The sequence below is a fragment of the Labrus mixtus genome, chromosome 11 (assembly GCF_963584025.1).
Source record: "Labrus mixtus chromosome 11, fLabMix1.1, whole genome shotgun sequence".
Taxonomy (NCBI): Eukaryota; Metazoa; Chordata; class Actinopteri; order Labriformes; family Labridae; genus Labrus; species Labrus mixtus.
In genome coordinates, this window is record NC_083622.1 from 8083501 (window position 1) to 8106612 (window position 23112).

The following is a 23112-nucleotide window of genomic DNA, read 5'->3' on the forward strand; positions in this document are numbered from 1 at the left end:
TCGTTTCGGTCACCAAGCGACTTGCGTAGCTGATTTGCGCACTCCCCCTCTGCTCTGCGCCCTACCCGCAAGCGCAGTGCACACCGCATACTATCTGAAAGGCTCTTAAGTGTAACAGCTAATGTTTGTGTGTTAAGCCAAAGTCCTGGTTCACTGTTATTTACTCTGCATCTGACTTACAGATTCTGCTTTAGGAACAGGAGAGACAGAACATATTAGTAAAAGCCTGACTGTTAGAGCGAAGGCAGAGACTGTCACAACAGTTGGATTAATGCAGTTGTGTATTTATTTATAATTAGGAATCACATGACTGCCATCGTTTGCGTGTCCTTAGATGATCTCGAGTCCAGATGACCGGAAGAGGAGTGTGATTTGTCTTCATGGGAGTAGACTCCATGATGTGATGTGATTGGCTTTTAGGGTATTCATATTATGGATACGTGTAAGACTAGTCTGCACACACACACACACACACACACACACATCTCTGCCTGGGGAAGAGTTGCATTGTTGGACTCCAGGGAAATACCAAAGGGTAAATATTTCATTTTGCATTTCTCATCTCTTTTAAGTATTCATTACTGCAACTGGTATGATGCATATAAATACTGAAAATGTACTTTAAGAGTTACTGACTTAACATATTCTTCATTATATTTTAAAACCTGAACTTGAAACTGTAATTTCTTAGATATGAGAAAGGCACTAATAAAATACTTTCTGAAAATGTTTTGTATTGCTCTGTTGGTAGACTGGAAGAAGGAAGAGTATGTGGGACAAAATAGTAAGAATTGGACATTTAAAATGTGTTTACGGCACAGTGTCAGCATAAACCTAGAGTGAGGCAGGCACAATGTTTAAAAAGGGTCAGTGACCCAGTGCCTGATGCAACAGATACCCTGGTCAAGATCCGAGTACGCTCTACCCCAAAGTCCGGTCATTTAATCAGTGTGAACACAAACGTACCATACTTTTACCATACTGGGGTACTGTGCCCGAGTCCCCTGGAAGAGGTGGTCTCGGGCATGATTCATGTGTACTCGATCACAGTCCGTGGTAGATTTGAATGAAACTGTAATCAAACAAGGGAGTGGACCACTGTGACGTCATTCAAAATATCTTGTGTTGCTCCAAAAACCACTGTATCCGAGTAGCACAGACCTGTTTCATCCTCTGAGCTGCACAATAGATGTGGAAGTAATAAGAAGGTCATTGTTGGGGTCCCAGAAATAACAAAAACATCCACAGCTAGCAGGATGGACTCAGTACATGATTGGTTGCCATGCTTGCTTCTTCTTCTTTCAGCTTTTTGGTGGATTTGCAAACCAACTGTGTGCATACTGCCACCTGCTGTATCAGACTGTGTGAATAAGCAAGTGTTTAACGTAGACGAGCGGGGGAAGGGGGCAATCGAGCCTAATGTGAAAACGCCCTTAATTTGGATGCAGAGCCCTGAAGCAACAGGACATCCTTTTTTTTCTAAAGTGCCAACTCATTACAAATGTTATCTTAAGACACTTTACTGAAAATTGTTCTCTCTTTTCTGTCTCATCCAGAACAATGAAGTACGTTTTGTTATTTCTTTTGCTGACCCTCTTGGGAATGTGCTCGGCCAGAAATCATGGTAAGTTTACTGTAATGTGATAATAATGGTATTCTCTTTATTGTTGGTAAACTGAATGAGTTCTCTCTATTCTAGTTCTCTTACTAATCCATAGTACCACTTAGTATTGTAGTAGAAGGTCTCGGCCTTGTCTCGGGACCAAAAGTATTTTTACCCGGTCTTGTCTCGGTCTCAGACTGGGTGGACTCTGGATTTTAAATCAAGACCACCACTGATCAGTTACATTTCCACGTCAGCACTGTGACGAGAAGGAAGAATGCCGGCTTCAACCTTCCCAATGTTGTGGTCTAAATGAGTGACACACCCGCCACCGCACACAAGATGATGATTTTTTCATTGATATTTATGATCTTGGCCTTGTCTTCATCTCATCCTGTCTTGGTCTTGGTCTTGTCTTGGTCTCTGAGCACTCTGGTCTCGGGTATGTCTTGGTCTTGGTTACTGTGGTCTTTACTACAACACTAGTACCAGTTCTAACTAAATCGTTAAAGGGTTAACTGTGTTTAAGTTTGGAGCGGGAAACTGTCTGCTCCCTTCATTTCCACTCCTTCAAGTGAGAAATAGACAACGAATCAAACTTATTTAAGACAAGTGGAAAATAAACAAAAAATACTATAATCACAAATTTTAATGTTCATTGTTGGGGAAAACTTCCTTTTAGTGAGTAGGAATCTGACATCATGAAGCTATTACCATGAATACTGCTTATGTACATACTGTAAGAACTTTAGCTCAAGTAAAATAATCATCTGTTACATAATAGCATATATTTCATAGCAGCATTTTTTGCACTACTCACAACTACACAAGTATCTTATTTAGCTTTGTATATATTGTTTTTTTGCTTAAATGTTTATATTTAATGTTATTCTTTTGTACATTGAGAGCACAGTTACCGAAGACACATTCCTTGTGTGTGTTTAAGCATACAGTCAATAAAGCTGATTCTGATTCTATTTAATATACATCATTTCCTCAACAGAAAATGTGGCCTTGCGTGGCAAAGCAACTCAGTCGCATCGCTATGAGCATAACTTTGGGGATGCCTCCAGTGCAATCGATGGAAACCGTGAATCAAACTTCGACGCTGGTTCATGCACTCACACTATAGAAATGGACAACCCCTGGTGGAGAGTGGACCTGCTGGACAGTTACATCGTCACCTCCGTCGTCATCACCAACAGAGGAGACTGCTGTGCACAGAGGCTCAATGGGGCTGAGGTTCACATAGGCAACAACTTAAAAGACAATGGTGCTGCAAACCCACTGTGAGTGATATTAAAGCTACTGAAAACCTCATACTGCAATAGCCTAGAGGTAGCATCTGCACAGTCAGGGCCGATCACAGAGAGACGCGTTACTAGAAAAGCCTCGCCAACAAAACCCTAGTTTTATCCTCTTTGCATTGGTTACCCGTTTCTTTCAGTATCCATTTTAAAATGTTACTTGTAGGCTTTTCATGGCCATGAATGCAGGCACCAGACTACATCAATGAACTCCTCGCTCCTTAGCACCCAAAACAGCCTCTGAGATCTGCAGGTTTAGGCCTCCCAGCAGTTCCACAGTCCAGACCAAGGTCAAAGGGTGATCGACCATTTGCTCTACTGGCTCCTCAGCTTTGGAACAATCAATGTTGTCTGTGGAAGCACTTGGTGAATCTGTCTTGAAAAGTGCTATATAAATGAAATGATTATTATTATTATTATTTTACATTATATGATGTTTTAACAGACTTGTTATCTGACCTTGACACATCACAGGTAGATAATGATCTTTTTTTTAAATTTTTTTATTTTTGGGCTTTTTGTGCCTTTAATGGAGAGACAGGACAGTGGATAGAGCTGGAAGTCAGGGAGAGAGAGTAGGGAATGACATGCGGTAAAGGAGCCACAGGCCGGATTCGAACCTGGGCCGCCCGCATGGAGGACCATAGCCTCCATACAAGAGGCGCGCGCACAAACCACTGCACCACCAGCGCCCCGATAATGATTATTTTAACGTGTTTGTGTGTCTGTTTCAGGGCTGGAACAATATCTCACATCCCTGCAGGCAGCTCACACACCCTGACTCCAAGCACTCGTATCAGTGGACGTTATGTGACAATCGTTCTACCCGGTGCTAACAGGTATCTTACGCTCTGTGAAGTGGAGGTTTACGGGTACCATGCCCCGACAGGTGAGGATTTAAGCCATACAGTTCTATTTTAAATAAGTCACAGTCATTCTGTTCAAGCATGTATCTAAACATTTAAGTTCATACCTCAATCTGGTTGGATACTTGATTGTGATTGGCTGCTCAACAAAGACCCAGCATTACCAGTATGTTGGAATGGATACACATCAGTTATGACTTTATATGATGTTAGAAACAGGCACATGTGGTGGTCTCCATCCCTCCCACACAGAAATCTTTCAGAGTTGAGGACATTTCAGAATGGAAATGTTGTGGAAATTGTGTCTGATATATGGCAAGTTGCTTTGCAGATGTTTTTTTTTTTTTGTTTTTTAAATGGGAAGTACAAGTGGTTTGCATCAGTAGACCTGAGTGCAGGGGTGGAGTATGCCGGTGGAGGGGCTCAGATAAGTAAGGGAGAGATCAGAAATGTGGGGAAGGGGGGGGCAGGTTGTGGAGGGCTATGTTAGTGGTGATGAGTGTGTATTTAAAAAAAAAAAAAAAAAAACAGTGTTGTGACCTCGTAGTGATTAAAACACAGAAGAACAAACATATTTATAAGTGCTTGCATTTTATTTGACAGGAGAGAACCTGGCGCTCAAAGGAAAAGCCTCACAGTCATCATTGTGTATAGACGGCAATGCATACTTTGCTATTGATGGGAATAACGACAACGATCAGGTCCACGGGTCCTGCTCTCACACCGACATCAACTTCGCCCCCTGGTGGCGACTTGATTTGCTTAAAACCCATAAAGTGGATTCTGTTAAGATAACCAACCGCAAAAGTCTTCGTTACTATCAACGACTGAATGGAGCCGAGCTGCGCATTGGAGACTCACTTGAAAACAATGGCAACAACAACTCAAGGTATAGTGTTCACCCTGTTCACTTAAAGGTCACATGCTATTCTCCTCTTCAACCAGTTTAAGTCTCATAGCTCCCCAAAACATGTCTGTGAAGTTTCTTGTTCTAAATCCATTCTGATCCTGTATTTGATCATGCCTATAAACCCCTCTATTTCAGCCCTGCTCAGAATAGGCTGTTTGTGTGTCTGCAGCTTTGAATGTCTGACCATGCCCCCTCTCTGGAAGGGCGTGGGTGGCTCGGGCTTTCTGGCTCTATTGTTTACTGTGAGAAGGCAGACTCAGAGAGCAGAACAAACACCTAGCTGTGGGAGTGTCACCCACCATGGGGAGGGGTTACTTTGTGATGTCATGAAGGGAAAATCTCCCAACGGCCTGTTTGAGCACACATTTTTTCTTCTGCTCCAGGGGCCTGTATGTACAGTACTACTGAAATACTGATTGTTTGTTGTCTCTGATTAATCTTCTTCTGTTGTTTGTTTGTAAATATATTAGGGCTGGGCACGTTAACGTGTTATTTTCGCGTTAACTCATTAATTAATTATTGCCGACAATTATTTCATTTCGCATTAACGCAGTTTTTATTATTTATTTTCTTATTGTAAAAGTCTGTTGCTCACTGGCTTTTATTTTGTAAAATTCCATCGTGAGCGAGCCTCGTATGTTGCTTACTTCTGCACATGTCTGCTGCGGCGCTCACAGGAAAGAGGAAAGAGTGTTGCCAACTTGGCGACTTTCTCGCTATATCTGGCGACTTTCCAAACCCCCTTGGCGACTTTTTTTGTCAACAGCTACTAGCGACAAATCTAGCGACTTTTTCTGGTGTTATTGGAGACTTTTTTGGTGTAAGAAACTGACGTGAAAGCACGTATTGCTCTGCAGTTACTGTCCTCAACAAGCAGCGGGTGCTGCCGTGAGCCCCTCACCCTTCCAAAACCACTCACAGGCTGTCAGTGTAGCCTCGCGCAGCAGACCCAGCTGCAGTCAGAGAGCAGAGAGGAGACCCACACCACTCTGCGTCCAGACTGCAACGAATGCAATAAGCTTTAGTTTTGTATTTATTTGCTTTGATTACATTGTTTAAGTTGAGAAGTACATTTACAATAAAAGTGTGCTATACACTACTTTTTAATTCATTATTGGATTTTGCGTATAACAATGCGATTAATCGCGATTAATCACAGGAACTCATGCGATTAACGCGATTAAAACTTTTAATCGTTGCCCAGCCCTAAAATATATGCATGGTCTGGGTTGACTGTGGAACCCAATTGCCCGCTGAGATAAATAAAGTTGTCTAAGTCTAAATTAAATAAATATTTAGGAAAAGTTCTGCAGTTACACATGTTTCACAGTTATAACAGAGAACATTTTTTTAAATGGTACTTATGTGTTAAAGAATGTGACGTCTTGATTGGTCTTTCTTTTGTCAGATGCGCCGTGGTGGATAGCATCCCCGCCGGAGCGACTGTTGAATTTCAATGTAATGGGATGGATGGCCGCTATGTGAACATATTCATCCCTGGAAAGGAGGAGTACCTGACCCTGTGTGAGGTGGAGGTTTATGGCTCCGTCCTGGATTAGCATAAAGATTCACTTTATCCAAAACGAGCTAAATTTAACCAACTGAACTCACATGAATCAAACTATTAGCTTAATTTTGATTGTTTGCAATGGAAAATAATACAATTTGTGTAAAAGGATAATTGCATCTTGTTTTACAGCCATGCATTTGTAGACAAAGCTGCCGTCAGCGCTGATATCAATCAATAGTGGGCGGAAAGTATCTCAGTCTGTAGGGCCTTGGGTCAGGAACCGGACCAAATCTGGAAATTGGTCTGGTAGCTGGAGTTCACTTCCTGAGCACTGCCGAGGTGACCTTGATCTCAAGACACTTAATAAACAGAGCAGGTAAAACTCATTATTATATTATGTACAAAGACCCAACATTATTCCATCATGAGCACTAAGCAACATTTAGCAAAGTGACAAGAAAAAACTTCCTTTAAGAGGCAGAAACCTCGAGCAAAACCAGGCTCATGATGAAAAGATGTCTGTTGAGTGATTTGGGGTTGGAAAGTGGGATAAAGGGAAATGCAGGAAGAAGGATAGGGACAAACAGAGCAACAACAACAACAATGAATGAGATAAATGAATACTCAAAAACATTTAACAAAGAACAACAAAAAAAAGAAGAAATAATCTAAGAAAAGGAGGATGATAAGAGGTTTTGATAGTGGTTGTAGACGATGAAGAGGAGAGTTTTTATGGACTTCTTGAAGGTGGAGAGGGGGGGTCTCTGATGGTTTTTGGGAGTGAGTTCCAGAGTGTGGGAGTGGCAATGGAGAAGGCCTTGTCCCCCCCAGGACTGATGGTTAGTTCTGCATGGGAAGTACAAGTGGTTTGTATCAGTAGACCTGAGAGTGCAGAGGTGGAGTATGCCGGTGGAGGGGCTCAGATAGGTAAGGGGGGAGATCAGAAATGTGGGGGAGGGGGGGCAGGTTGTGGAGGGCTATGTTAGTGGTGATGAGGACTTTGAAGTGGATATGCTGGGTTTCGGGGAGCCAGTGGAAGTCATGAAGAACGGTGGTGATGTAGTCACAGGTGCAGGAGTGTTTGAGAATGCGAGCAGCAGAATTCTGGATATATTGTAGTTTTGTATTTAGAGCTACAGTGTAAGTAATAATGGTAAAAGTATGTGTTGTATATTAGCAGGTACAGTTAAGTATGATAAGAGACTCATCAGTCTAATATTGATGTTATGATTGTTTATTTTTTTCGACGTCGTTGAACGCAATTGGACATGAGCGCTGCAGACACAGTGCACTTACCTTTGCACCGATCACCAGGAGATCCCAAGTAAGAGGCTTTTGTCTGGGCAGAAATAGCTTTAGCAATGTTCCTTTCATAACAATTGATAATTGTGCATTATTGTTGACGGGCCATAACATCACATCCTGTTTAGTATCTGTTGTAAGCTGCTAGATTTTTCTTATTATTGCTGGATTGTCATGCTCACATATCAGTGTGTTTTATTCACTGCTGTGCTAGCTTACCTTCAGTTAACTACTTTCACCCTCAAACACTAGTGCAACTGCCATTGAATCAAAGTCCAACCACTGGCTTTCTGGTGTTTAAGTTATAGTTACTGACCTTATCTCAGAGAAGTTCTATCTGCTTCAAAGACCAAGCCACAGAGCTCACTTTGTTATTTGTCCACCATTTTGTCTCCATTTGACCTCACCACATCGTGCTTTTTCTCTCTCTTTGCCTCCCCCATCTCTTGTCACTCACACACAAGGGTTAGGATTCATGCCTTCCACTTATTTAAATTTAGATATCTATTAAATATTCATTATATTGGTATTTAACTAATTAAATTCAAGGCTGATTTGTGCTATTTGGTTATTATTCCCTGATTCCATGGTGGTGCCCCATTGTTATTCCTTCAGATTATTAATACTGCTAATTTATATTAATAATTAAATAATCATAATTATGAATATTAATTGAATAGCCTAATTTAACACATAAAACCCCTACATAACTTTTGTCTGTGTGCAACCTCTGCAAACCCCAACATAATTGGTGCCATGTGTGAGGCTCTTAGCTCTCAGCCAACACTGATATCTGGCAAGTAGCTTTTAAAGTAAAATGCAAGGCAAGGACAGACCACATATTTAAAAAAACAGTGTTGTGTCCTCATAGTGATGACACAGAAGAACAATAAGTGCTTGCATATTATTTTTCAGGAGAGAACCTGGCGCTCAAATGAAGCCTCACAGTCATCATTGTATCCAGATAGCATTTCATACTTTGCTATTGATGGGAATAATGACAATGATTGGCCCATGGGTCCTGCTCTCACACCAACAAAACCTTCGCCCCCTGGGGGCAACTGTATTTGCTTAAAACCCATAGAGTGGATTCTGTTAAGATAACCCACCGCAAAGATTATCAGTTTTCTACACGACTGTAGAGACCCGGGCTGCGCATTGGCGACTCCCTTGAAAACAATTTGATTTGGAACAAGAAAGGAGGAGTATATGTGACCTTTGAATATCAGTCACATGGCCAATGACAAACAACAATCATTCGGTTTAGGGAACGGGGTGAAAATTACTTCTGGATCAAGATGTGGATATTTAGAGTCACTGTTGCCGACGCCCCGAGCACCTTTTAACTGTGTTTGGTAACTAACGAGCTATCTGATTGGCGGTTAGCTGACCAAAGATTATATATAAATGTTAGTAAAAAAACTTAAATACATATATTGAGTACATCTCCATTGTATTGTTTCTTCTGAGATTGTTTCAATAAAAACATATACAAAAAAGAGAAGGGATTTTTTTGGGTGGTTGTAAACTTCATTTTTCAAAATACAGACAAAATAGAGAAATATTATAAAAGACATCTGAAACACACAAATGCCTGCATCATCTAGGATTCAAGACTAATGTGAAAATGTCTCAGGATCTCCTTACAAACGGGCACTTGATTAACAGGATCATTTCTACACTATGAAACCTTCAATGAAATTGCGATCTCTGTTTATACAACTTTCATCTCACTGATCTGTTTTGTTCTTTTTAATAAACATCTGCATCAAAGTCGACGTACCTCAACAATTTAAAGCTGTTATTACTGCTCTTACAATCTGATTCACCCAAACTGTTTTACACTTAGAGAAACCAAAGTTTCCGAGGTTGTTTCATAAACTAATTTTTTATTTATTTATGTAATAACTGACACCATGTCCTAACAGCACGCGAGCGTTGGACACCCCATCGCATCGTGCATGATCACACGCTGGCTGTCTGCATCCTTTAAATATTTACTTCTCCGCTCTGTGAATTTCAGTTTCCCCCAATAAACATTTTAACATGTGGTAGTTTTCTTTTGAAGGTGGACAAACAGATGTGTGGTGCTTTTGTATTGACGAGCTGTCGGCTAAAATCACAACATTCAGAGCCTCATCAATTAACGGCTCATGGTGAGCTGAATAAAGTTTTTCTCCGGTGCTGTTGACACAAGTCAAAGAACGACATTTCAATCATACTGTGGATATTATAATTGCAGCACCAGCTGCATTTGAACGACAAGCTAACAAGCTAATGAGCTCTGCTGAGTGACAAAAGCCAGTGTCAGCACCTTTCAGAGCCCCCGCCTACCTTGTTACTTGTTTGTTCATGCGAATGACATGAATGAAAACAGAAACGGGACGTCAGGGTTAAAATGGTGCGCCTGGCAGTTAGGCAACCCCAATAGGAAACAAAAGAATCAAGCTGATTTAGTCGCTCTTACGTTGCATGCTGTTCGGACAGGCTGTTAGAAATGTTAAGGACATTTCAATTTGTTGCCAGACTAAACCTCAATATCAACTTCATATGGTTGTTTTGCTGTGGAGCATAAATTGACGCTCTTGCTCAGTGGGTTGATAAAAGCAAAACCAGCTCAGGTGCCTGTTACTTTGTTCTTCAGTGGATATAAAGGACACTAACTGACAGTCCAAGCCACAGATCTGATGAGCTAAAATATGAATCATTTTCAAAGAGAGGTAATTTCTATTCATTTGAATTAAACGACACAGGCTAGCTAGATAACCGTAGCTTCATATTTACTCCTCAGACACAGGATTGGTATTCCATATTTTCATGGCCTAAAGCAGGAACTGAAAAACAACCTTTTAAATGAAATGCACTGCTACAAATATTTCAGATCAACAGATACAGAACTCCTAAAGTCATCAATAAACACACATCAAAATCAAGAAAAAATTTAAACCGCAAGCGGTGATGAAGGGCCCTCGCACCCCTGTGCATGTCGGGGTGTGTTGCAACCGCGGGAGTGCAGCAGCAGCGGAACGTGGCTAAAAGTTGTACTATGGTATGCTGAGATAGGCAGCGTAATGAACATCACAGAAAATTTTGAAGTAGAGCAGTTCAGGCTAGAACTGTCATGATAGCTATGAAATATGGAGCAAATTGAGCATTGTGTAGTACTTATTCCTTGCAGTAGGAGGCGCTATGGTTAAGGCAAGGCAAGTTTATTTATATAGCACATTTCAACAACAAGGCAATTCAAAGTGCTTCACACAAGACATCAAAAGCATCATGTCAGAGGAAAGAAAAGAAACATTAAAATAGAACATTAAAAAAAATATCACTGGAATTATTGAATCTGAACATAACTACACTTTTGTCAAATAGCTGATCTATCTATTTTTTATTTTTTAAATCTATTTTTTGTACATTCTTAATTTTTCTTTTCATATTTAAATTGTACTATGTTCACTTTTTGTTTGCAATCTTTGCTCTTTGCTACTGTTACACTGTATATTTCCCCATTGTGGGATAAATAAAGGATTATCTTATCTTATGTTCAACTAAAAATAATTCAAATGAAATTAATTGAAATAAATAAAGTTAAAATATAAAAAGAGTTAAAAGTTACAGTGCAGAGTTAAAATTCAAAATCTTATTAAAGCTGTTTAATGAAAGGCAGCTGTAAACAGGTGTGTCTTCAACCTCGATTTAAAAGAGCTGAGAGTTTCAGCAGACCTGCAGTTTTCTGGGAGTTTGATCCAGATATAAGGAGCATAGAAACTGAACGCTGCTTCTCCGTGTTTGGTTCTGACTCTGAGGACAGAGAGCAGACCTGTCCCAGACGACCTGAGCGGTCTGGATGGTTCGTAATTAATCAGGAGGTCACTAATGTATTTTGGCCCTAAACCTTTAAGCGCTTTATAAACCAGCAACAGGATTTTAAAATCTATTCTCTTACAGACTGGGAGCCAGTGTAAAGACCTCAGAACTGGACTGATGTGATCCATTTTCTTGGTTTTGGTGAGGACTCTAGCAGCAGCGTTCTGGATCAGCTGCAGTTGTCTGACTGACGTTTTAGGCAGACCTGTAAAGACACTGTTGCAGTAATCAAGACGACTGAAGATAAAAGCATGGACACGTTTTTCCAGGTCCTGCTGGGACATAAGTCCTCTAATTCGTGATATGTTCTTCAGGTGATAGTAGGCTGACTTTGTAATTGTCTTCATGTGGCTTTTAAAATTGAGGTCTGAGTCCATCACTACGCCCAGATTTCTTGCCTGGTCTGTGGTTTTAAGTCTTACTGACTGAAGCTGATTGCTGACTCTTAGTCGCTCCTCCTTTGCTCCAAAAACAACAACCTCAGTTTTGTCTTTGTTTAGCTGGAGAACATTTTTGCACATAAACTCATGGATTTGCTCTATGCATTTACCCAGTGCTTTTATGGGACCATGGTTGCCTGGCGACATTGTAATATATATTTGTGTGTCGTCTGCATAGTTATGATAACTTATTTTATTGTTTTTATAATCTGAGCTAGTGGGAGCATGTAGAGGTTAAACAGAAGATGCCCCAGGATGGAACCTTGGGGAACTCCACAAGTCATTTTTGTTTGCTCAGATTTGAAGTTACCTATAGACACGAATAAGTCCCTGTCCTTTAAGTAGGATTCAATCCAGTTTAGTACTGTGCCAGAAACTCCTACCAAGTTTTCCAGTCGGTCGAGTAATATATTGTGGTCAACCGTCGAACGCAGCACTGAGATCAAGTAAAACTAAGACTGAGGTTCTGCCACTGTCTGTGTTTAAACAGATGTCATTAAACTCTTTAACCAGAGCTGTCTCAGTGCTGTGATTTTGTCTAAAACCTGACTGGAAGACATCGAAACAGTCGCTCAATGTCAACAAGTTATTTAACTGTTGAAAAACAGCATTTTCGATTATTTTACTTAAAAAAAGGAAGATTTGATATAGGCCTGTAATTGTTCATTATTGACTTGTCTAGATTGTTCTTTTTTAATAGTGGCTTGATGACTACTGTTTTCAGGGCCTGTGGGAAGACATCTGAGAGAAGAGACAGGTTTACAATTTGTAACAGATTTGGAGCCATGACTTGGGAATTTTTTTTGAAAAAACCTGTTTGCAGAATATCAAGACAGCAGGAGGAGGAATTTAATTGTTGTATAATGTCCTCCAGGTTTGTAAGGTTGATTTGATTAAATTGTGTCATGGTGCTTAAGTTGGTTTTAAATGGACACAGCACATATCCTGATCCTGATGATGAGTTACTGACAGTTTGTCAAATTTTCTGGATTTGGTGGAAAATGTATTACAGGCCCTGGTAGAATGAAATTCAGATGCTATTGACACAGGAGGGTTTGTTAGCCTGTCGACAGTAGCAAACAGGGCACAAGCATTATTATTGTTTCTGGTGATGATGTCAGGGAAGACAGATTGCCTTGCATTCCTCAGTTGTGAATTATAAGTGTGAAGTCTCTCTTTGTAGATGTCATAATGAATCTGGAGATTAGTTTTACGCCACCTGCGTTCAGCTTTTCGACAATCTCTTTTTCCGTTTCTTACCAGTGTTGAATTTCTCCATGGAGATTTTTTCTTACCAGAGACAACCTTCACCTTAGTGGGAGCAATGGAATCAATAACATTTGTGATTTTAGAATTGAAGTTGACTTCTGACTGAGCCCCAGGACAGGGCAGCTGTGGAAGAGAAAACCTGGTTAAATATTTCACTGGTGTTCTCAGTGATACACCGTTTTGTGATCACTTTTGTTTGAATACTTGTCATGTACACTGACATAGTACTCTCAAATAAAACACAGGAGTGATCAGAGAGGGCAACATCTGAAACAACAACCTTGGAGATGTCCAAGCCCTTGGAGATGATTAAGTCCAGAGTGTGCCGTCTGTTGTGTGTGGGCTCTGTCATGTGCTGAGTCAGCCCAAAGCTATCAAGAGTGTGAAACAGTTATTTAGTCCCTCTGTCCTGGGGGTTATCAACGTGGATGTTAAAATCACCAACAAGTCAACTACCTTGACTTGAGAGTGTTATTAACCCCTCCTCCCGACATGATAGCATGTCATGTTTAGTACCAATGGATGCAGTATTTCGTGCTTTGATACCTGTATATCCCCCCTAGCTTTAAAATTGAGCCCGCGACGCCGTCCGAAAAATAGTAACATTTATGTCGACTGAGGGCACCCTAACATTAGACAACAAGTTAACCGTTAATGATAGCTAGCTAACGAAATGACTGCTGGCTAACTGGTAAACCGTTAGCGTGAGCTATTCTGTGAAATTGCTTGGTTGACTAATGTAACATAACGGTTTTATGAGTTTAGCTAGTTAGCCGTTAGCTAGCAAGAGTTACAGCCACCTCCTGTTTATGGCGATGTGATTTGTGGACTTCCTGTTGGATTTTGAGCATGGGTGCAAGAGGGTTTATTGTAGGTGTTGTCAAGATGGATACGCATAGTAAAATTCAGAACAGTAGGTTCAACGTGCTGCGGGGGCTGAATGTTTGAAATATTGTAGGGGGCACCACTGAGCCATTAAGCCTCGCCCACTTACTTAAACGATACAAGATGTTTGACTTCAGTGCCAGGATTATATGTATGAAGTTTCAGGTCTGTACGACTATATCAAGCCCATGAAAATACTACTTCCTGTTTGATGGCGAATGACGCATCTGTACGGCAAGAGCATTGGACGTAGGCATTTGAGCTTGAAAGGGTTCTATGGCCAAGGTGTTAGCATGGTCCACACCAATTTTTAGGGGGAAATGAGCTATCGTGTAGCAATGGCTAGTGCTAATTGAGAAGCAGTAACTTCCTGTTGTCAACAGGTGGCGCTGTGACTTATCCAAAAATTTCAAACATGGATGTGTTCAGGACGGGTCCCGTATCATGCATGAGAAATTGTAATATGACTGAATACTGCATAGCTGAGATATAAGCATTTACTTTTTTGGCAAGTTGCCAAAACGCACAAAAAAGTTCTAATGCACGCCATGGCCATGCCCTTTGACGAAATAACGTGTGGAGCACAACGAGATATGCTGAGCATGTCTAGAACGCACTGACACTGAGTTTGCGCCGATCGGATGAGCGCCCTCGGACAAGATCCTTCAAATGAGAAGGCTGAAATCTGCGATTTTGGGCCATTTTTGTGAAATTCAACTTGAATTCGTGGACTTCCTGTCGGGTTTTTTGAAACGCCGCAAGAGGATTTTTAGTCTGTCCCGAGAAGCTTAATATGTGTACCAATTTTCGTGAGTGTACGTGAAAAAACCCTCTAGGGGGAGGCAATTTTGAAAATTTCAAGGGGGCGCCACTGAGCCATTTTGTGAAATTCTTTTACGAAACCACCAAAATATCTAATTTTTCGCGAGACCTGATGACCGTGGAAAGTTTGGTGAGTTTTTGTGCATGTTCAGGCCCTCAAAACATTGCGTTTAAAGTGGAGGAAGAAGAAAAATAATAATTCCTAGGGTTTCAAGAGGGTCCTCGCACGGTTCGTGCTCGGGCCCTAATAAAAAGCCTTTTAAAGGCTGTACATCAGAATTTTACAAAACAAGTATTTGGCTATCTAGAAAATGTAATGACACAGCACATCAGGGGGAAATCAACAACTTTCTTTTACTATGTTCTGCCACTAGAAACAGAAAAAAATCATGCGACTGAAGCTCTTCCTCACACCCCACATGTGCATCATGGCCTTTTTTGTCCCATCTGATTTTCTGATTCATTCAGAAGTGGTGAAATGATTACAATTCGTCGGATCTCCTTGTTTATCTGAGTAACAAGGAGACAACACACACACAAACATACACTTCAACACTAGTTGATCTTTGACCTTGTTCATGACGTCAGCAGAAAATGGCCGCCGTGTGAATATTGTGTAATGCACACTCCAAAGGGGACCAGCTATCTCTGCAGAAATATAAAGCTTGTTCTAAGGTCACGAAAACACGAGACTCTTATTTTCAGGTGATTATTCATTAATATTTTATGTACTTTTGGGCTTTTTATTTCGAGATAGGACGGTGGATAGAGTCAAAAAACAGGGAAAATGAGAGTGTGGGGAATGTGGTAAAGGAGCCACAGGTCGGATGAGTCGGGCCGCCCAGTGGGAGGACTGAAGCCTCTGTACATGGGGCGCACGCACTAACCACTACACCACCAGCGCCCTCTACTGCTAATCCTCTTACTGATCTGTTAAATCTTACACACTGAGCCTTAAAGAAGAAAATCTTTCTGCTGTGTGAGAACTTCTTCAGTTTAGACACCGAGGCAGAGCGATACGATTTGAAAAGATCGAACACAAGAACTCAGTTATTGTGCTAGGCCTTAAGAACCTCAGAGAGACTTTTTCTAGTGATGTGACTGTCCTTAATGACATCAGCCTGGCATCTAGCACCACTGTTAGGAATCTAGGAGTTATTTTTGATCAAGATATGTCTTTTAGCTCTCACATCAGTCAAGTTTCAAGAACAGCCTACTTTCACCTTCGTAATATATCCAAGATCAGGAATATCCTGTCGCAAAGTGATGCAGAAAAACTAGTTCATGCATTTGTTACCTCCAGACTGGATTATTGTAACTCTCTTTTGTCAGGGTGCTCTGGCAAATCTCTAAAGACTCTTCAACGGGTCCAGAATGCTGCAGCTCGTGTACTGACCAGAACCAGGAAATGGGACCACATTACTCCTGTCCTGGCTTCTCTGCACTGGCTCCCTATACAGTCTAGAATAGAATTCAAGATCCTTCTTCTCACCTACAAAGCTCTAAATGGCCAGGCACCATCTTATCTTAAGGAGCTACTAGTGCCGTACTGTCCCTTGAGAGCGTTGCGGTCCCGGAGTGCAGGCCTGCTGGTGGTACCTACAGTCTCCAAGTGTACTATGGGGGGTAAAGCCTTCAGTTATCGGGCTCCTCTCCTCTGGAACCGCCTTCCAGCCGGGGTCCGGGAGGCAGACACAGTCTGTATTTTTAAGATTAGACTTAAAACTTTCCTTTTTGATAAATCTTATAGTTAGGGCTGGTGCTGGTGTAGACCAGCTCTTAGTTATGCTGCTATAGGCTTAGACTACCGGGGGAACTGGCACCTTGAGCTCCTCTCTCTCTCTCTCTCTCTCTCTCTGCATATACAGTACATCATATTACTGCATGTATCTATCTATAAATCTCAGTCACTAACCACCTACTTTCCTGGGAGCTCTTGAGCTCCCCTAGGCTCCTCAAGATCATCGGTTGACGGCTTGCCAGAACAACCCCCACCCCACCACTACCCCCTCCCCACCGGATCGTGGGTTGGCGGCCTGCCAGAACAACCCCCCACACCCCCTCCCCTCCCCACCGGATTGCTGATGGACGGTCTACCTCCCCCCACCCCCTTGCTCTCTATCCCTCTTCCTGCATCTTATCCCATCTCTCCCCCTATCCCTTTCCAAGCCCGGCGCAGTCTAGGCCTGTGAAGACTGTTTCGTCATGAGCCGGGGATCCGGCCGAAGATTTCTGCCTTTTAATAAGGCAGTTTTTTCTTACCACTGTAACTTTTGCTGCTTTGCTAAAGTGCTCATGATGGATAGGCCGGATCTTTGTAACATAGCAATAAGTAAGGTCCTTTACCTGCTTTTTGTAACATAACAATGAGTAAGGTCTTTTACCTGCTCTTTTGTAATGTTAACAGACAATGAGTAAGGTATTTTACCTGCTTCTTGTAAAGTGTCTCGAGATAACACTTGTTATGAGTTGACGCTATACAAATAAAAGTTGATTGATTGATTGATTGATTTTGGGCTCATCCAGTAGACCATCCATCGACAAGAGCATCCACCATAGAACTGTGAGCAGCTAACTGGATAGTGAGCCCAACCTTCGAGACCTCAAGTGGGATTAAGAAGACTGTTTCTTCTAAGGAAGAACTTCCTTCGCTACTTCATAGAGCACAGAAGCACAGATTAAACAGAAACACACAACTGGATTGAAACCCAACGAAAAAGACTGGGCTTAGACACTTCAAATGTTTGTTTTATTTCATGTGCACACTTTATTAATTAAGTTGTTAATTGCATTAGTAAATTCTATACCTGCAATATTTGTGTTCCTTATATACAAAGTTTGAAAATGTATTCCTGTGTGTGCCTCTTGACTGTAAGTCAGGTCTTTTACCTGCTTTTTGTAACATAACAATGAGTAAGGTCTTTTTACCTGCTCTTTTGTAATGTTAACAGACAATGAGTAAAGTATTTTACCTGCTTCTTGTAAAGTGTCTCGAGATAACACTTGTTATGAGTTGACGCTATACAAATAAAAGTTGATTGATTGATTGATTGATTGATTGACTGGTATTCAGACCTTGGGCTCCAGGTGTCCTAGTCTTCTGATGTTTGTCCACCTTCAACACTTTATTTACAGTAACATGGGTTAAAAACAACTATGCTTTTCCCCTGAATTTGATCAGATATGTTGGTAGCTATGACACACCAAATGTTTTCATAATGTTGTTTACAGTTAACGTTAAAGATAATACTTGTATTTGTAGTAGTATTTTTTTTTTTAAACTGTTTGAGTGGAAGTTCAATAGACCTCCTTTTTGTTTCTGTGTTTAATTTAAAGTTGGACCCTGTTCCCACTGAGCTGTTAATAACTGCATAATAAAGTATTTATTAACCTTTATAAGTAGTGTTCCCACTTTAGATCCAGTACCTGCAGAGGAGCTTTATTAGCTCTTAATAAGTGCATAATAAAGTATTTATTAATCTTTATAAGTAGTGTTCCCACTTTAGATCCAGTACCAGTAAGTTTCTAATAAGAGCCTATAAGTTTCTTGTAAGACATAATAAAGGTTTTAATTATGCCTCTATTAACACTTATATAGTCTTATTTGTGTTAATAAGGATCTAATAAGGTCTTATAACATCTTATAAGTGACTTATTACCTATTAATTACAACTTATTCCAAGCACCTTGATATAAAGTGTTACCGTAACTTGTCCTGAATGCAAAGGGAAAGACGAGAAAGCATAGATTTTGTGTCCCTTATGTATGCACAAGAGTCACAAAGCACTGACCTGAGACCAGCGTCTTCATAGTGGGGGTGGTTGACGATGGGCCGACCTGTCGAAAGCTTCACGCTAGCCATGGTGGGCATGGCGCCAGCAAACACAGAATCTGCATCAATCACACACAAAACAGACACAGGGACAAAAGTGAAATAAATGTTGAATGGAATTGTCTCCAGTTCTTCTCCTTCCTGTATCTGCTGGCTGTTCTAATGTCCACGTTATAGACTGAGGGGGACTCAGAGTTTACTTCACTTACCAGGCTGGGAGTTTTCCTGGATCCAGTCCAGCAGCTCCTCCTGTGGCAGGTTGCTGAACTCTCCGATGACGGCCCACTGAGCCTGCAGGTTGGCTACACCTTGTATGGCCATGATGGCTAAGATTACAAACACGACAGCCTGGTGTTTGAACTTCTCCCCGATCCAGCCAAACAGCTGACAGAGCGAGCAGAGAGGGAGGGAATATTAGTGTTGGTGTTTATTTTTTATCACTGCCTTTGTTTGAGCCAAGAGACTGACCTGTTTGGAGCAGATGAGTGAGGCCATGATGCACATGTGGGGCGTGAGGAAGAGCTTCAGTCGCATGATGAGGACGGCTAAGACCGTGAAGGCCACCAGCTGCAGACTGTGGTACACCATCTGCAGAATAACAACAAACACTTTTACCACATTTACCACACATGACAAAAACCTACTGGAAGCTGAACTCGTAATTGAAGTTGAAACTCGATTAATTGCAGAGCACTAACTAAGGACTGCTACAAGGGATAGCAGACGGTTGCTATGCGTTACTGTCCAATCAGAATCACGTATTTAAGACATGTTATAATGAAATCACAAGTTTAACTATCAGTGAAGCTCTGATCTTTCAGAAGCGTCTCCCCTTTAACTGAAACTGATGTGAACGGGGAAGAACAGCTACATTTCACAGACAGACAGTATAGCCAGATCTGCCTGATGCTTTGATCTTCCCCCATGAGGACGGAGGACACCCTTGGGTCTCTGCAGTTTTACTCACTGAGCCGTGAAGACGCATTTAAGCAATTATGTGTGAAACTCAGGAAACTATCGGCTGGTGGATGGACATGTCCACATTTTCCCGCCCAGGGTATTGTGTGAGTGAAGTGACATGAAGCAGTCGGGAGAAAAGGCTGACAAAGACAAGCTATGAGTGATTTCACTGTAGAAAAAAAAGACTTAAAGGCGCAGTATGTAACTCTGATACCTAGTGTTTAAAGTGGGTACTGTAGTCCAAATGCAAAACATTGTAGAGAGCTGTCTCCCCCCGCCCCCTCCTCTCTAGAGTCGATGCTCACGCAGGTTGCCATGTGGTGGACACTGAAGCTTCAGTGTTTAGCCAGCTCTGCATCGGTCTGTAAACCTTTCTGCGTTCTAACCTCTCTCCATTTTTCAAAAGCATCTCCAATATTGATCCTAGTTTGAGCACGTTTCTGCTCGTGGAGCTTATTAGAAACATGCAGAGGCTTTTTAGATCGGGTACAATCACTTCTATCTGAACCAGTTCTCTTGCCCGCTTCCATCGCTGCAACACCTGTTAGTTTGACCTGATAACTGCTTTCATATCTGGCAAACCGAGGGGCGTCCAAAACGGCTTTGTGGGGGTGCCTTAAAACCGCCTACCTTCTCTGATCCAAACAAATCCAGAGCATTCAGGACCAGAATCTAAAGTTAGAAGGAGGACATACTGGCTGCTGCATTGTTGTCAGAGAAGCCAGCACTTCAACATAGCATGTTTCCTTAATGTCTGATCATATAGTAAGGTCACTTGATCATTTCACTCACTACAGAGCTTACTGATTGAACAATTAATATTTACAGTCTATGGGAACCTGGAAGGACATCAGGCAACGCTTAAAGGTTAACTCAGTCCGTACAAACAAAGTACGAAAGTTAACCAAAGTGTTCAATAATTCCCACTGCAGTAGTCCCAGAGTTACTGGTAGACAATGCTTATTTTCTGTGTCCCAGAAAAGGTCAGAAAAGGTTTACTGCCAATGTTTTTATTGGCAACCTTCATGGGTTCAAGTCTGAGATGAAATCGAGTGTTATCGGTTTGTCTGGAAACACACACACATAATCCATGTGATGCAACCATTGCTGTTTACACAGTTTTACTGAATTTTTTGAGTCATCCGTTTTGATTTTATGAAGGATAAGAGTTTTCCCAATAAGGCGCATAGCTGACGTGATTGACAGGTGCGCAGGATGTAACTGTTTGTCATAATGCTTAAAACCCTCCTCAGATCCAGGTCTCAACCTGTTGTTAGGCTGACATTTCCAGCATGGCGGCGGCCTCTGATGAGCCTCCGGAGCCCCCTGCAGGAAGTGATGGGTGATGTTACTCAGGTTAGGAACGTATGAATAACGAATGTAATTCATATATTCAACAACACAAACTACAAGATAGTACAACACTTGTATTAACAGTATAAACACTATAACAACGACTAAGAAGCGGTATCAATCGCAATGGATTGTGGGAAGGGTAGTTCCTCGACCCGGGAAGATAAATCATCACATTGTACCTTTGTCTTTTTCTCAGTTTGTTAATGCCGTTTTTACGCCTGAGGGTACTGCGCCCCACAGTTTGTGCTTGCCGTCTGAGCACGCTGCGAGGAAGTTCAATATTTTCAACTTTGGCGCAGCGCTCCGTGACGTCACCTCCAAGCGTCCAATAGGAGGGAAGATCAGATCACAACAAGCGTTGTCCCACTTTCCTGAGCTCTAGTTTACAGACCTACCAGGACATCAGACAGAGAACTCTAGTTTGTGAAGACATGTCCAACAGTTTGGGCGTACCAGGTGTGTTTAAAACAGCAGCAGAAATGTGTGGCGTGTTCGTGAAGCGGTCGTTATAGAGCTGCAGCACCTGAACGAGCCTAAACGCTCCCACATCCTGTCGCGCCCTGAGGCTTTCATGAAGCCACACCCTCTTCTTCTTTTCTGTTCATCTCCTCCTTCTCAGCAGAAGAAAGGTCGGAGCGTTCTACTGAATAGTGGACACATACATTGTGCTGGTGTACAATGCTATTGAGCTATTGTTCTGACTATCGTTTCGGTCACCAAGCGACTTGCGTAGCTGATTTGCGCACTCCCCCTCTGCTCTGCGCCCTACCCGCAAGCGCAGTGCACACCGCATACTATCTGAAAGGCTCTTAAGTGTAACAGCTAATGTTTGTGTGTTAAGCCAAAGTCCTGGTTCACTGTTATTTACTCTGCATCTGACTTACAGATTCTGCTTTAGGAACAGGAGAGACAGAACGTATTAGTAAAAGCCTGACTGTTAGAGGGAAGGCAGAGACTGTCACAACAGTTGGATTAATGCAGTTGTGTATTTATTTATAATTAGGAATCACATGACTGCCATCGTTTGCGTGTCCTTAGATGATCTCGAGTCCAGATGACCGGAAGAGGAGTGTGATTTATCTTCATGGGAGTAGACTCCATGATGTGATGTGATTGGCTTTTAGGGTATTTATATTATGGATACGTGTAAGACTAGTCTGCACACACACACACACACACACACACACATCTCTGCCTGGGGAAGAGTTGCATTGTTGGACTCCAGGGAAATACCAAAGGGTAAATATTTCATTTTGCATTTCTCATCTCTTTTAAGTATTCATTACTGCAACTAGTACGATGCATATAAATACTGAAAATGTACTTTAAGAGTTACTGACTTAACATATTCTTCATTATATTTTAAAACCTGAGCTTGAAACTGTAATTTCTTAGGTATGAGAAAGGCACTAATAAAATACTTTCTGAAAATGTTTTGTATTTCTCTGTTGGTAGACTGGAAGAAGGAAGAGTATGTGGGACAAAATAGTAAGAATTGGACATTTAAAATGTGTTTACAGCAAAGTGTCGGCACAAACCTGGAGTGAGGCAGGCACAATGTTTAAAAAGGGTCAGTGACCCAGTGCCTGGTGCAACAGATACCCTGGCCAAGATACGAGTACGCTCTACCCCAGTGTCCGGTCATTTGATCAGTGTGAACACAAATGTACCATACTTTTACTATACTGGGGTACTGTGCCCGAGTCCCCTGGAAGAGGTGGTCTCGGGCATGATTCATGTGTACTCGATCACGGTCCGTGGTAGATTTGAATGAAACTGTAATCAAACAAGGAAGTGGACCACTGTGATGTCATTCAAAAAGTCTTGTGTTGCTCCAAAAACCACTGTATGGGTGGTACATACCCGAGTGGCACAGACCTGTTTCATTCTCTGAGCTGCACAATAGATGTGGAAGTAATAAGAAGGTCATTGTTGGGGTCCCAGAAATAACAAAAACATCCACAGCTAGCAGGATGGACTCAGTACATGATTGGTTGCCATGGTTGCTTCTTCTTTTTTCAGCTTTTTGGTGGATTTGCAAACCAACTGTGTGCATACTGCCACCTGCTGTATCAGACTGTGTGAATAAGCAAGTGTTTAACGTAGATGAGCGGGGGAAGGGGGCAATCGAGCCTAATGTGAAAACGCCCTTAATTTGGATGCAGAGCCCTGAAGCAACAGGG

At 41.7% G+C, this 23112-nt stretch overlaps 2 protein-coding genes across 2 annotated transcripts; one reads left to right on the plus strand and one right to left on the minus strand.

Annotated features, from left to right (window-relative positions):
• The first annotated feature begins 1359 nt into the window (after positions 1-1359).
• Positions 1360-6308, plus strand: LOC132983530 (fucolectin-1-like). Its single transcript, XM_061049863.1, has 5 exons — positions 1360-1624; positions 2607-2892; positions 3645-3799; positions 4380-4665; positions 6095-6308. The coding sequence occupies exons 1-5, from the start codon at positions 1561-1563 to the stop codon at positions 6243-6245; spliced, it is 942 nt and encodes a 313-aa protein (XP_060905846.1). The 5' UTR covers positions 1360-1560; the 3' UTR covers positions 6246-6308.
• Positions 6309-15081: 8773 nt separating this feature from the next.
• On the minus strand, positions 15082-19238 carry LOC132983169 (probable C-mannosyltransferase DPY19L1). Its single transcript, XM_061049400.1, has 4 exons — positions 19082-19238; positions 18823-18997; positions 18573-18672; positions 15082-15085 (listed from the first exon to the last, which is right to left on the minus strand). The coding sequence occupies exons 1-4, from the start codon at positions 19199-19201 to the stop codon at positions 15082-15084; spliced, it is 399 nt and encodes a 132-aa protein (XP_060905383.1). The 5' UTR covers positions 19202-19238.
• Between the last annotated feature and the right edge of the window lie 3874 nt (positions 19239-23112).